At 45.1% G+C, this 15,395-nt stretch overlaps 1 protein-coding gene across 3 annotated transcripts in view; it reads right to left on the bottom strand.

The window, feature by feature from the left end:
• Positions 1-15,395, bottom strand: part of LOC139757897 (uncharacterized) — a 52,589-nt gene that overhangs the window by 16,145 nt on the left and 21,049 nt on the right. For all 3 annotated transcript variants that reach the window (XM_071678828.1, XM_071678830.1, XM_071678829.1), the window contains exons 2-5: positions 8,447-8,684; positions 5,789-5,916; positions 4,173-5,649; positions 2,740-2,865 (exon numbers count right to left, since the gene is read on the bottom strand). In XM_071678828.1, the coding sequence (XP_071534929.1) occupies positions 2,740-2,865; positions 4,173-5,649; positions 5,789-5,916; positions 8,447-8,683 (1,968 nt within the window). In that variant the 5' untranslated portion in view covers position 8,684. The remainder of the gene's footprint in view (positions 1-2,739; positions 2,866-4,172; positions 5,650-5,788; positions 5,917-8,446; positions 8,685-15,395) is intronic.

Here is a 15,395-nt window from a genome sequence, read left to right as displayed (position 1 = left end):
CGACCAGGTCATACTCCCTCCCTTGGTCGATATACTAAGACATATCCACATTCAACGTGCTGGTCAGTATACACAGGAGTATACTAAGTTGGTCAAGTATTTATGAGTATACTGCTTAACGGCTTACTCGTATAGCGTAGGTGAGGTCATGAACCTTACTGATATACTCGCCAACACCGTCTTGTTCAGCATACCCAGGTTAAGTATGATGTTAGGTATCATACCTTCATCATGCTGGTGTTGGGTATCATACCTTCATCATGCTGGTGTTTCGTATAATTCTAACCGCCTAACCATCACTTGCGATCACCTTTCATAAACCCTCTAACCCTCTAACCCACATGTGTTGCTTGTAGGAGAAGTGGTTGAAAGCAACGCCACAAGTACGTTCACAAGCACACGAGACAGAAACTAAGCCACAAGTTTTATCCTTTATTGGTCCAACGTTCAACAGCCCACTGGCATTACTCCCTCAGTCATCTGTTTGTTTTCCCACTTTCTCTAGTGCTCGTGTCATTCTGGTTTTCGGTGACGGACTTAAAAGGACTCAACTTTCGACTGCTGTTTGCATACGTCGCCAGGTCCAGCTGACCACGTACTGATGTGGAAATATCAACATAAGCTTCCTCCATGACTGGAGCGGGCCCACGGGTGAGGAGGCACCCTCTGTGGCAGTGTGGACAGAAGGCACCATCTGTGGCAGTGTGGACAGAACGCGCCATCTGTGGCAGTGTGGGCAGAAGGCACCATCTGTGGCGGTGTGGACAGAACGCACCATCTGTGGCAGTGTGGGCAGAAGGCACAATCTGTGGCAGTGTGGACAGAACGCGCCATCTGTGGCAGTGTGGGCAGAACGCGCCATCTGTGGCAGTGTGGGCAGAACGCGCCATCTGTGTCTGGTCCGCACCTCCTGCATGAGAGTTGGGCTGAGGGTCAGGCGTCTGAACGGTCAGCCGGACCTTCACTGCCCGACACACACACACACACACACACACACACACACACACACACACACACACACACACGCTGCTCGTGGTCCTGCTGGCCTGATGGACCTCTCTCTCTCCCCACTGAGTATAGCTTCCCCTGACCTGAGTGCCCTCCCCTCTCTCCCCACTCAGTACAGCTCCTCCTGACCTGAGTGCAGTACATTAACTTTCCTCGTGACCTCTGACCTGACCCCACTTCTAAGATCAACTGGTATGTACTTTTCATCCCAAATATTCATTAATCTTCACAATTCAATCTCATCATCCCCTGGCAATACCAACCCACTCACTTCTATATAAACAAATGTATGCAGACACATATATACACTCGATGGAGCAGAAATGATCTATTTCTATATATGAAGGTGACCAGAAACAATCACTCATTGTGGAGATAATTGGATGAATCACGTGAATAATTGTGACACATGAACTACAGTGATCATGCAGGTAGTGGACGAGGGAGAAGATGAGTAGGTGTCGCTTGGCACCATGGAAGCTGGAAGGACTCTGGAAAATCCAGGAATGAAATCGTCTGGAAGGCAAGTGATGCGATAATATGTTAACCCCCAGGGAGGAGCAGGATGTAGCAAGGGTAAGTATGGTTTGGGTAAACCTTCCATGTGGTAATGTGGCACGTGGAGGGAGGCAGCGTGACTGAGTGATGTGTCTATGTTGGTACAGTTGTTGTAACCTGAATGAGCCTCTACTGCTGTAACCTGAATGAGTCTGTATTGCTACAGTTACTGTAAACTGTATTTCTGGAGCTGTTGTTAGCTGTTGTCACTAAAGGACAATACAGCCAGAGAATTAACAAGAAATGTCGTGTTAGAAAATATATATGAAGGCACATCCTGTGTGGGTAATGTAAGACAAAAGTCGGCTGATCGAGGACCGGGGTTAAGATAAGATAAAAAGGATGACGGATATGAGAACCTTCACTGGCACTATGTAACTCCAGGACTCGTTTTGTGGTGATCTTGTGCCTTCAAGGATACGCTCCATGCAGAGGCAGGATATGGTGGGCTCCCTTGTGATGAGAAGGTCCTCGACACTCGACAAAGCAGTACTTTTATCCTTCCACTGAGGATGACGCAGCATCATCAAAGGTGACTCCTCGTCTACAGTGTTCCTGGTGGAGTGTTACCGGACTCCGCCTTGGTCACGCTGGACCATCGTCGGGAAACAGAGGAAGGTGCATTCTCGTCCACGACCTCATACCTCTCATGGAGTCCATCATTCCCCTGCTCCTGCATGGGGTGCAGCCTCGAATCTGCAGAAAAGAACTATAAAGGTGTCGTGGGGTCTGTATGTGTGAACGAATGTGGCCTTTTTCTGTCTGCTCCTGGCGCTACCTCGCTGGATGGGGTGATGTTTTCATGTATGGCGGGGTGGTGACGGGAATGGATGAAGGCAGCAAGTATGAATATGTACAAGTATGTATATGTGGGTATACGTTGAAATGTATATGCATTTATATGTGCGTGTACGGGCGTTTATGTGTGGGTGGGTTGGGCCATTCCTCGTCTGTTTCCTTGCGCTACTTCGCTGACGCGGGAGACGACGATTAGGTATAATACAAAAAATAAATTATATATATATATATATATATATAAATATATATATATATATTTAGAGAGAGAGAGAGAGAGAGTGAGAGAGAGAGAGAGAGAGAGAGAGAGAGAGAGAGAGAGAGAGAGAGAGAGAGAGAGAGAGAGAGAGAGAGAGGCTTAATCTTGTTGTTTCTGACCTTGATGATGACGTCATAGGGAAGTTCTTGGTACTGGTGGCAGTAGACGTGGAGACCCATCGGCTCCCAGGCCATGTAGGCCAGTCGTCCTCCTATGCCCTCCACTATCACGGTCAGACTCGGTACCTGCAACACCAACTCCACGTTACTCGTGTCTCCACACTCGGTACCTGCAACACCAACTCCACGTTACTCGTGTCTCCACACTCGAGTCTGCGAGCAAGGAAGGAGGCGCCACAGCCAGCCTGAAGAACCGAGGCCAGTCTCCAGGACTCTGGATCCTGGAAACTGTGATAACCAAGACTTATAGCTATAATGGAACCTCCCTGAGCAGATATGTTGCTATAGTGATGGATATCTTCTGCTATCACACACAGCCCTGAAGGATCCAACGGTCTGTTCCTGTCTAAATTCCTTTGTGACAGCACAACCCACCAGTCTTCCTGTTACACACCCGTCCAGCTGTGTTGGGAGGTAGGTCTGTGGGCAGGATTGTTGGCAGGAGTAATGCTGTTGTCAGAATGGACAACACCCTGAGTGGATCACAGATCTTTGCTGTCTCTTGTCTCACTGCCAACGTCACACGGTTCCAGAACATCTGCTCAGTTCATGTCATCATCATTATATTCCCAGTTCCAGGCAGCAGCTCAGGCACACCTAACCTCTGAACCTCACACACACATGTTAACCCATAGCGTCAGATATGGACGGCCGCTCTTATCAAGTCCTTATCACTTTTCAACGTTGTTCACGACGGCCATCACACACACACACACACACACACACACACACACACACACACACACACACACGCGCACACACACACACACACACCACCTGTATACACGAAATGCTTCCAGTGTATCCAGTTTCCAGTCATTCCATCAGCATCTCTTTGAGGAAGAACCCAACCCTGAGCCAGACCCGTTACTGCATCTGTCCATATCTTCAGCAGTTTACTTCTCCTCGTCATATCTTCCACTGTGCTCATATATATATCCTCTTTACCAACCTATCTTCTCTCATACGTTCTGCTTAACCATTGCCAACCTATCGTTTCTCGGTCTTAACCATACTATCCTTACAACTCTAAAGATTCTTTCATCCAGGAGAACACCTCATGGTGTGGTAACCATCATCACATGACAGCAAGTACAGGTCAATCTGTTGCCCCGGGGTAAGCACGGCTTACATTAAGAGAATCTCTATAATGATTTGCACAACACTGACGCCACATCAGATCTCGACATGAACTGTAACCATTTGTGCTGATGTACGTAAAAGAAGAGCTTAGAATTCCCCCATAATCATACCAATTTGCCAAACACAAATCTGTCTCAAGCAGATCGCAAGGTGATCTTCTTCCTACACAAAAGAGTTTATCATCTCGTACATTTGAGAGATAGATGTACTGTTGACTTACAGACACTCACCTGCATGAGTTCTGTTGCGATTCTCTCTTTCTCCTCAGGTTCCATCTCAAACATCGGTTTCTCCGCTTTATCATCATCTTTCGTAGAGGCTGCTTCCTCTCTCTGTTCCTCTCTGTCTCCCGCCTCCTCCTGCTGTTCCGTCGTATCTTCCGTTTCTTTTTCCTTCTCGTTCTCTGCTTGTTCTTCGAGATCTTTATTGTCCATAGTTGGTTCTTCATTTTTATTGCATCTCGTTGTCTCTAAGTCAAGGCCTTTGATGTTGTCTGACATGCTGTTGTTGGCGGCGTCTTCAGCGCTCTTATCGTCTGAAGGGTTGGCGAGGTTCATGGTCTGTGATCTCTTCAGGGCCTGTCGGGCCAGTCGGCCTCTTGGTCTCTTGGTTACGCCTGTTGCTGGTTCTTTCTTCACCTTGGGTTGTTCCTCTGTCTTGGAGTCTGTCTGTGAGGTTGATGGTGACTCTGCCTCCTTATTGGAGTCACTGGCATCCGCTTGCTTTGATGTCTGTGGTTCTGAGTTCGAGGCAACGTCTGCTGTTCTCTTGGCCACTGCATCATCATCTTCCGTCTTGGGAGTGGCATCTGTCTTCATGTCATCGCTCGTTTCCGTCTTCTGTTCTTCGCTGTCCACTTTTTCTTTCGGAGTGGACGGTGGGTTGCCTGGAGTGCTGACCTCTCTCTCTGGAGTTATGGAAGGCTCTCTGGAGACTGGTACATACCTGCGTGCCAGAGTCCTGGTTCTGGCTGCGCCAACGGACAGGTTAGTCCCCTGTTCGTTGGTATTGGCTTTCTCTTTCCCGTCTGTCTTTTCCTTGCTGCTGCTGGCCTTGTCGTCTTTATTTTCCTTTTTAATTTCACTTTTGTCTTTCGAAGATGAGGCAACTTTCTCAGCAGCTGCAGCAGCGGCTGCCAACTTTTCTCTCACTCTCTGTATCTTTCTCTTCTTCCTTTCCTCTTCGGTTAGCGTCTCTGGCTCCTCTGTACATTTCTCCTTTTCTTTAGCATCATTTTCCTTCTCATTATCGTCCTTTTCTTTCTCACTATTGTCATTTTCCTTCTTGTTACCATCCTTGTCCCTCTCTTCATCAGTCTTTCCTTCCCCTTCAGCAGTGTCCTCTGACCCGTCCACCGCTTCCGCCTCGTCTTTCTCCTTCTCTTCCCTGGCAGTTTTCTCTTCTTTATTCCCGCTGGTCCGACTGAGGTCCAGGTTACAGTCCTTGAGATTCCACTTCAGGGCGAGACACTTGGAGGCGTCGGAGAGGGCTGAGGTGGGGGCGATGCCCTCCACAATCTTCGCGCCCTTCACGAGGTCACGGGCGTCTTCCATGTCCCGTCGTAGGACGCTGAGGGTGCGGATCGCGTCGTTGATCGTCTTGGCGGACTGGAAGAGTTGCTGGTGATACCATCGCTCCCGTAAGTCCAGAGCATCTATGAACTTAACCGTGATGTCTTTCACCGCATCCTTCATCTCCATGATGTACCTGTAAACAATAAGTGTCTCTTATCAAGCGTGACACAAGTGCTATAGGAAACCAACACCATCTCGGTCAGCGACCATATATCCAAGTGAGAACTAACAGGGAAGTTTTGGTAAGAGTTTGAGGAGACAACAAGACTCACGTTGAGGACTTGATGACCTTATGTGAGTGGGTCGGGTGGTCCTCGAAGAGGCACTCGCCACAGGCGGACTCTGAGCAGGTCTTACACCAGAAGGAGAGCTTGACGGAGTGTCGGTCGCACATCTCCATCTGAAGGAGAGGAAGACACACGTCACAACGCCCGTGGACGAGTGGAGTCATATATGTAAGGCAACAGCCACGTCTGAGTTTGTCCTGTTATAAGGATAATGGATGACTTTCTACACCTGTAAACACCTGAAAGACGCAACGAACTTATCTCTCCCACAGGAACTCAGTCATTGTTTACATAGTAAGTATCCAAGTGCTGGCAGCTGTTTGATAGACCCTCTATATCTGGGTCTGTGTTTATGTTCGTGTCTCTATCTACTGCTACATTATCTGCAGGTGTTTGAAGTAAACATTGCACAGCCTGATTGACCTTCCGCTCTTGGCTGAGTGCAAATAGACAGATTGTAGTGAACAAATCATGACAAACATGTTACAGTCTAATGAAAAAGTTTAATGTTTGTATATGTATGATCCAGTATATCCTTCAGCGGGAAAATAATCAGGCGAGCACGAAGTATTAGAAGAGAGGCGCTAGAAATGAAAGGTGTGGGTGTGTGTGTGTGTGTGTGAGCCAAGGGAGGGAACACAACAGAGCAGCGCCGACCCTCAGCTGACCCTGCCGTCACACCTACTGCCTTATAAGCTCGTGTTGTGAAGCTCTGAGGAAGATGAAGAAAAGCTGTGAGGTCATCCACCTGGCGGCTGTGTCCTTAATATAACTTGACTATTTATCATTCAGGCAAGACGTCATGCAGGAGTTTAGTGTTGCTGGAAATGAAATACAACACAAATGATATACATTAATTTCCTCTCGTCTCTTAACAGGAAGACGGTGTATTATCAAGATAATTCTTGGATTAGTTATTACGAAATGAAAATAATAATAAATCAAAAGATTAGAAAATGTGAAGGCTACGCACACACCTCTTTCTGACCATTTATATATATATATATATATATATATATATATATATATATATATATATATAGTGTGTGTGTGTGTGTGTGTGTGTGTGTGTGTGTGTGTGTGTGTTCTGTGGCCATGACCAAGAGGTCACACACAACACCAGGTAAGGGCGGTCCTCACAACAGACGTCCTCACCAACAACCCTCATATAACCAAAGTTGTAAGTTTTTTTACGTCTGCCGCTTCAACGAAAATGCGCCTCACAGAAACAGAAAACGAAACGTTGTTGTTAACATTAACGGAAGAGAAGCAGATGCCAGCCAGGGGTTAGCCTGAGCGAGGGGCCAGCTACACGGATCAACTTACCGAGACAGCCAGAGCGAAGCACCGCACACATTTCTTTGTTCTTTCGTGAATCAGTAAGTCTGAGGTGTGTGACACAGCGCCATCACCACATGGACTGGTGTGTGTGTGTGTGTGTGTGTGTGTGTGTGTGTGTGGAGGGACGAGAGCCAGCTAGGACCACGCTGGGTCCGGACTCACAGCGATGAGACATCGACCTCACGGTTCGAACCTAACCATGAAGCTGTGTCACCCAAGGTGGTTCGAGGCAAAGGGTCGTAACATACTAGAGATGAAGTTTAGCTGAAATAAAAAGAGAATTTGAAGTTAGAAATATAGAGAGGAACAGTGGCAAGGTTTTATGCGCCGTACACTGGGAAGCAGAAGGAGGAGGACTCCTGACCTGTGTATCCTGGGAGGGTGAAGTGAGAACCTGGGTCTCACTGCGACTCATCCTTCACAACAGTTGCTGAGGCGATGCTCAAGTGGCAGCCAAGACCTTAACAGCGTCCACCTGGCTGCCCACCTGCGGCCCCGCCCACCTGGCTGCCCACCTGTGGCCCCGCCCACCACTTGGTATTCACCCACCTGTCTGACCACGGACTCCCCCCCCCTCCCCCTCTCTTGAGGCGTGTTACGCCACGTAACGCATCTCTGGCATTGTAACGTATCTGAAGCTCAAGTTTAAGTGAAATTAATGGGTTGCCTTCCATCATTTTGTCTGTCATGATCTGGGACAGCGAATGTGATCAACAAATCTTACTTCTGGAAAACTAATTCAAAACTTCAATCCTATATCTATAGTTACCCCAGGATCAATATCTATAGTTACCTCAGGATCAATATCTATAGTTACCCTAGGATCAATATCTATAGTTACCCCAGGATCAATATCTATAGTTACGCCAGGACCATTTTCTATGATAGAGTCTTGGTGTAACTCAAGTCGTTACTAAAGGCTCTCACAGCCCAAGGCTGCGCTACTTCCCGTAGCAGAAATGTGTAAAATCCTTTGGAGTGAGAAGTCCTTTCACGAGACTGTACTGCCAGTGATACAGCCTAATGATTGTAATCTGCACCGAATAGTTGGATCATTTAAGTACTTGGCTTCAGCCACGTATCAAAGTCATTAATGAGGCCAGGACTTAAATACGTTCTAGGGTGAAAAAAAATTAAGAGAGAAAGACAAAGAATTAAGAAAAGGGGAGAGATAACTTATCTTGAGGAGATAGAAAAACCTTCCTTTTAATATGAGATGAATTAGGATAAAACACGAGAGGGCAAATCTCCAAAGCTTGGCGGTGGAAGGAAGGAAACAGACATGACAGAGGCGCATCTTACCTTAGTGACTTGCTGCACGCTGGTGATGGCCAGGAGGCTGAACTCAGTGGGCAGGTGCTCTGCTGTCTCCACTCGCTGGTCCATACGACAAGTTGGACAAATGACACAACCATTCTTGACCAAGAAGGCGACGCAGGGGCGGCAGAAGGAGTGGCCGCAGCGAGGCAGGAGGACCGGGTGTCGCATCTTCTCCTGGTACTGCTCGCAGCACACCGTGCACGTCAGGAGATCCTCCATCCTGAGCAGAAAACGGAAACAATGAGTTATTCCCATTTTCTTCGGAAGTGATGAGCATTGAGCCGCCACCCACTGGCCACAGATAATGGTAACACAGTGTTTCTGATAACATGAACGAAATACACGATGATGATCTCTGAGGAATACACAGAACTTACTGTTAGTCATGAGAGGGAAAGAATCACGACAACACTGGCAGTGTTATATCTTTTCAGAATAGTAATGGTACTATTATCGTACATACACAGAGGGTGCAGTACACATTCTTCCCTTCGCCAGGTGTGTTCAGAGCACAAGACGCATTCGACAGCAAAACACGACCCACAACGTGCGCAGGTGCATCTAGCAACACCAGAGACAACACACCCTAGTGCACTCTTTATTGGTTCGTGATCGTTAAAGTATGAAGCTGTTTCTATTGCGATAGAATGATTCAAACGAGGAACATAAAACCGCGTCTTTTGAGATGAAACAAACATTGAATCAGACGTGTGGAGAGACAGAAACCTTTGCCAAGATTCTGCAAATACCACTTGAGAAGGTGGCTAGTGGTGGCCCAGTGCCGGACCCTGGGTCAGTTTTCCACTGAAATATCGAACATTAAGAACTGAGTCATATGTTAATTACTGACCAGAGATTAACTCTAATATGTATACTAATTAAACGAAGTCCTTATGATGAACCATTTGAGCCAGATAGGGTGACGAACACAATGTAGACTTTACTACAAACGTTGGTCAAATCTCATACAAAAGCACCACGAACAGGTTCTTCATGTATCCTTTACCTCAGTGATAAAATATGGTAAACGTCACTAGCGTTGTATCTGTTCTAGGAACTGGATACTTTTATATCAAAGGAAATAACAGGAAAGACCGCTATTTTGACTCGCTCGCCTTTCGATAGATAACTCATTGTCATTCCTCTCACCAACTCCATCCACAGCTCACTGAACGTGCAATTGTAAATCAACTTTACAGTTTGCCTCAAAGTTTTCATTACACTAATTAGACAGATTACGATACAGTGACATGATCGCTCTGCAGGTGCGGAGAGAGGGATAAAAGGTATTACGAAATATGGTAATTTCCATGACCATTATTGCTTTCGTTTGTATGTTATCGAGGTCAGATCTGGCCATGGGAGGAGACAAGGCAAGAAATAAGACAGTGTTTACGAAGGTGGAAATCCTGCTCTTTACAGCGGAGCAGATCATGTGATGCACATGTGATTTAGAGTGAGGAAAAACGACCTGATGAAGGATAAGGTGGAGACAGTATCATGAATGAGGAGGACAGACGTATGGTGTGTATGGAGTTTAGCTGCGATGAGACCAGGTAAACCTGGTGGTTTTACAAACATTAACAACTAATGTAAACCAGAAGGTAAACCTGGTGGTTTTACAAACATTAACAACTAATGTAAACCAGAAGGTAAACCTGGTGGGTATACAGACAGTAACTACTGCATTTAAAACGAGAAATGACTGCACTTCAGGAGACAATAGTTTAAGTTTGCTTGATGCTTTGAATCATCTTCCATGTATGACCTATACTGGCATCTTTACGATCTTCTCTTTACCATAAATGAAATTGGAACCCCAGGACACTGCTATTGTCCAGCAGACGACCTCGTAATGTACCATCAAGTATCTTGTCATCTGCCCTTCTAATGTACTGTCGGCCTCACATACCCATTCAGGCTTCCATTTCAGACTTCCTGTGTATATATGCGTTTGTGTTGACTTCAGAACCTTATCCAGGTCAAGCACTACTCCACCTTCCTCCTGTCTGCGTCAACCTGACACACACACACACACACACACACACACATATATATATACTACTTAGTCGCTGTCTTCCGCGTTAGTGAGGTAGCACAAGGAAACAGAAGAAAGAATGGCCCAACCCACCGATACAAATGTTGATACATAAACACCCACATACACACACATATCCATACCTATACATTTCAAAGTATACATGCATATACATACACAGACATATACATATATATACACATGTACATATTCATACTTCCTGCCTTCATCCATTCTCGTCGCCACCCCGCCACACATGAAATAGCACACCCCTCCCACCCGCGCGCGCGCGAAGAAGAGCTACAAAAAGACAACAAAGGCCACATTCGTTCACACTCAGTCTCCAGCTGTCATGTATAATGCACCGAAGCCACAAATCTTTCCATATATATTTGTCTCTTCGATGTGCATCAATTGACTTATATTTCTCTTTTGTGTCTCCCCGTGATGATGTGATTATTACACGAAAGTGCACTTGGGAACTTATCGTGTTTCATTTTCCCCGTGGACTCATAGGATTATATATATATATATATATATATATATATATATATATATATATATATATTTTATTTTTATATTTTATTATACTTTGTCGCTGTCTCCCGCGTTTGCGAGGTAGCGCAAGGAAACAGACGAAAGAAATGGCCCAACCCCCCCCCCCATACACATGTATATACATACGTCCACACACGCAAATATATATACCTACACAGCTTTCCATGGCTTACCCCAGACGCTTCACATGCCTTGATTCAATCCACTGACAGCACGTCAACCCCGGTATACCACATCGCTCCAATTCACTCTATTCCTTGCCCTCCTTTCACCCTCCTGCATGTTCAGGCCCCGATCACACAAAATCTTTTTCACTCCATCTTTCCACCTCCAATTTGGTCTCCCTCTTCTCCTTGTTCCCTCCACCTCCGACACATATATCCTCTTGGTCAATCTTTCCTCACTCATCCTCTCCATGTGCCCAAACCACTTCAAAACACCCTCTTCTGCTCTCTCAACCACGCTCTTTTTATTTCCACACATCTCTCTTACCCTTACGTTACTCACTCGATCAAACCACCTCACACCACACATTGTCCTCAAACATCTCATTTCCAGCACATCCATCCTCCTGCGCACAACTCTATCCATAGCCCACGCCTCGCAACCATACAACATTGTTGGAACCACTATTCCTTCAAACATACCCATTTTTGCTTTCCGAGATAATGTTCTCGACTTCCACACATTCTTCAAGGCCCCCAGAATTTTCGCCCCCTCCCCCACCCTATGATCCACTTCCGCTTCCATGGTTCCATCCGCTGCCAGATCCACTCCCAGATATCTAAAACACTTCACTTCCTCCAGTTTTTCTCCATTCAAACTCACCTCCCAATTGACTTGACCCTCAACCCTACTGTACCTAATAACCTTGCTCTTATTCACATTTACTCTTAACTTTCTTCTTCCACACACTTTACCAAACTCAGTCACCAGCTTCTGCAGTTTCTCACATGAATCAGCCACCAGCGCTGTATCATCAGCGAACAACAACTGACTCACTTCCCAAGCTCTCTCATCCCCAACAGACTTCATACTTGCCCCTCTTTCCAAAACTCTTACATTTACCTCCCTAACAACCCCATCCATAAACAAATTAAACAACCATGGAGACATCACACACCCCTGCCGCAAACCTACATTCACTGAGAACCAATCACTTTCCTCTCTTCCTACACGTACACATGCCTTACATCCTCGATAAAAACTTTTCACTGCTTCTAACAACTTTCCTCCCACACCATATATTCTTAATACCTTCCACAGAGCATCTCTATCAACTCTATCATATGCCTTCTCCAGATCCATAAATGCTACATACAAATCCATTTGCTTTTCTAAGTATTTCTCACATACATTCTTCAAAGCAAACACCTGATCCACGCATCCTCTACCACTTCTGAAACCACACTGCTCTTCCCCAATCTGATGCTCTGTACATGCCTTCACCCTCTCAATCAATACCCTCCCATATAATTTACCAGGAATACTCAACAAACTTATACCTCTGTAATTTGAGCACTCACTCTTATCCCCTTTGCCTTTGTACAATGGCACTATGCACGCATTCCGCCAATCCTCAGGCACCTCACCATGAGTCATATTTACATTAAATAACCTTACCAACCAGTCAACAATACAGTCAGCCCCTTTTTTAATAAATTCCACTGCAATACCATCCAAACCTGCTGCCTTGCCGGCTTTCATCTTCCGCAAAGCTTTCACTACCTCTTCTCTGTTTACCAAATCATTTTCCCTAACCCTCTCACTTTGCACACCACCTCGACCAAAACACCCTATATCAGCCACTCTATCATCAAACACATTCAACAAACCTTCAAAATACTCACTCCATCTCCTTCTCACATCACCACTACTTGTTATCACCTCCCCATTTACGCCCTTCACTGAAGTTCCCATTTGCTCCCTTGTCTTACGCACTTTATTTACCTCCTTCCAGAACATCTTTTTATTCTCCCTAAAATTTAATAATACTCTCTCACCCCAACTCTCATTTGCCCTTTTTTTCACCTCTTGAACCTTTCTCTTGACCTCCTGTCTCTTTCTTTTATACATCTCCCACTCAATTGCATTTTTTCCCTGCAAAAATCGTCCAAATGCCTCTCTCTTCTCTTTCACTAGTACTCTTACTTCTTCATCCCACCACTCACTACCCTTTCTAATCAACCCACCTCCCACTCTTCTCATGCCACAAGCATCTTTTGCGCAATCCATCACTGATTCCCTAAATACATCCCATTCCTCCCCCACTCCCCTTACTTCCATTGTTCTCACCTTTTCCCATTCTGTACTCAGTCTCTCCTGGTACTTCCTCACACAGGTCTCCTTCTCAAGCTCACTTACTCTCACCACCCTCTTCACCCCAACATTCACTCTTCTTTTCTGAAAACCCATACAAATCTTCACCTTAGCCTCCACAAGATAATGATCAGATATATATATATATATATATATATATATATATATATATATATATATATATATATATATATATATATATATATATATATACACATATATATATATATATATATATATATTTATATATATATATATATATATATATATATATATATATATATATATATATATATATATATATATATATATATTTTCTTTTTTCTTTCAAACTATTCGCCATTTCCCGCATTAGCGAGGTAGCGTTAAGAACAGAGGACTGGGCCTTGAGGGAATACCCTCACCTGGCCCAATTCTCTGTTCCTTCTTTTGGAGAAAAAAAAAAAAAAAAAAAAAAAAAAAAAACGAGAGGGGAGGATTTCCAGCCCCCCGCTCCCTCCCCTTTTAGTCGCCTTCTACGACACGCAGGGAATACGTGGGAAGTATTCTTTCTCCCCTATCCCGAGGGATAATATATATATATATATATATATATATATATATATATATATATATATATATATATATATATATATATATTTTTTTTTTTTTTTTATACTTTGTCGCTGTCTCCCGCGTTTGCGAGGTAGCGCAAGGAAACAGACGAAAGAAATGGCCCAACCCCCCCCCCCCATACACATGTATATACATACGTCCACACACGCAAATATACATACCTACACAGCTTTCCATGGTTTACCCCAGACGCTTCACATTCCTTGATTCAATCCACTGACAGCACGTCTGCCCCGGTATACCACATCGCTCCAATTCACTCTATTCCTTGCCCTCCTTTCACCCTCCTGCATGTTCAGGCCCCGATCACACAAAATCTTTTTCACTCCATCTTTCCACCTCCAATTTGGTCTCCCTCTTCTCCTTGTTCCCTCCACCTCCGACACATATATCCTCTTGGTCAATCTTTCCTCACTCATCCTCTCCATGTGCCCAAACCACTTCAAAACACCCTCTTCTGCTCTCTCAACCACGCTCTTTTTATTTCCACACATCTCTCTTACCCTTACGTTACTCACTCGATCAAACCACCTTACCCCACACATTGTCCTCAAACATCTCATTTCCAGCACATCCATCCTCCTGCGCACAACTCTATCCATAGCCCACGCCTCGCAACCATACAACATTGTTGGAACCACTATTCCTTCAAACATACCCATTTTTGCTTTCCGAGATAATGTTCTCGACTTCCACACATTCTTCAAGGCCCCCAGAATTTTCGCCCCCTCCCCCACCCTATGATCCACTTCCGCTTCCATGGTTCCATCCGCTGCCAGATCCACTCCCAGATATCTAAAACACTTCACTTCCTCCAGTTTTTCTCCATTCAAACTCACCTCCCAATTGACTTGACCCTCAACCCTACTGTACCTAATAACCTTGCTCTTATTCACATTTACTCTTAACTTTCTTCTTCCACACACTTTACCAAACTCAGTCACCAGCTTCTGCAGTTTCTCACATGAATCAGCCACCAGCGCTGTCATCAGCGAACAACAACTGACTCACTTCCCAAGCTCTCTCATCCCCAACAGACTTCATACTTGCCCCTCTTTCCAAAACTCTTGCATTTACCTCCCTAACAACCCCATCCATAAACAAATTAAACAACCATGGAGACATCACACACCCCTGCCGCAAACCTACATTCACTGAGAACCAATCACTTTCCTCTCTTCCTACACGTACACATGCCTTACATCCTCGATAAAAACTTTTCACTGCTTCTAACAACTTGCCTCTCACACCATATATTCTTAATACCTTCCACAGAGCATCTCTATCAACTCTATCATATGCCTTCTCCAGATCCATAAATGCTACATACAAATCCATTTGCTTTTCTAAGTATTTCTCACATACATTCTTCAAAGCAAACACCTGATCCACACATCCTCT

The sequence above is a fragment of the Panulirus ornatus genome, chromosome 28 (assembly GCF_036320965.1).
Source record: "Panulirus ornatus isolate Po-2019 chromosome 28, ASM3632096v1, whole genome shotgun sequence".
Classification (NCBI taxonomy): domain Eukaryota; kingdom Metazoa; phylum Arthropoda; class Malacostraca; order Decapoda; family Palinuridae; genus Panulirus; species Panulirus ornatus.
Note: the sequence above shows the minus strand (reverse complement) of the source record. Positions and strands in the feature narration are given on the sequence as shown.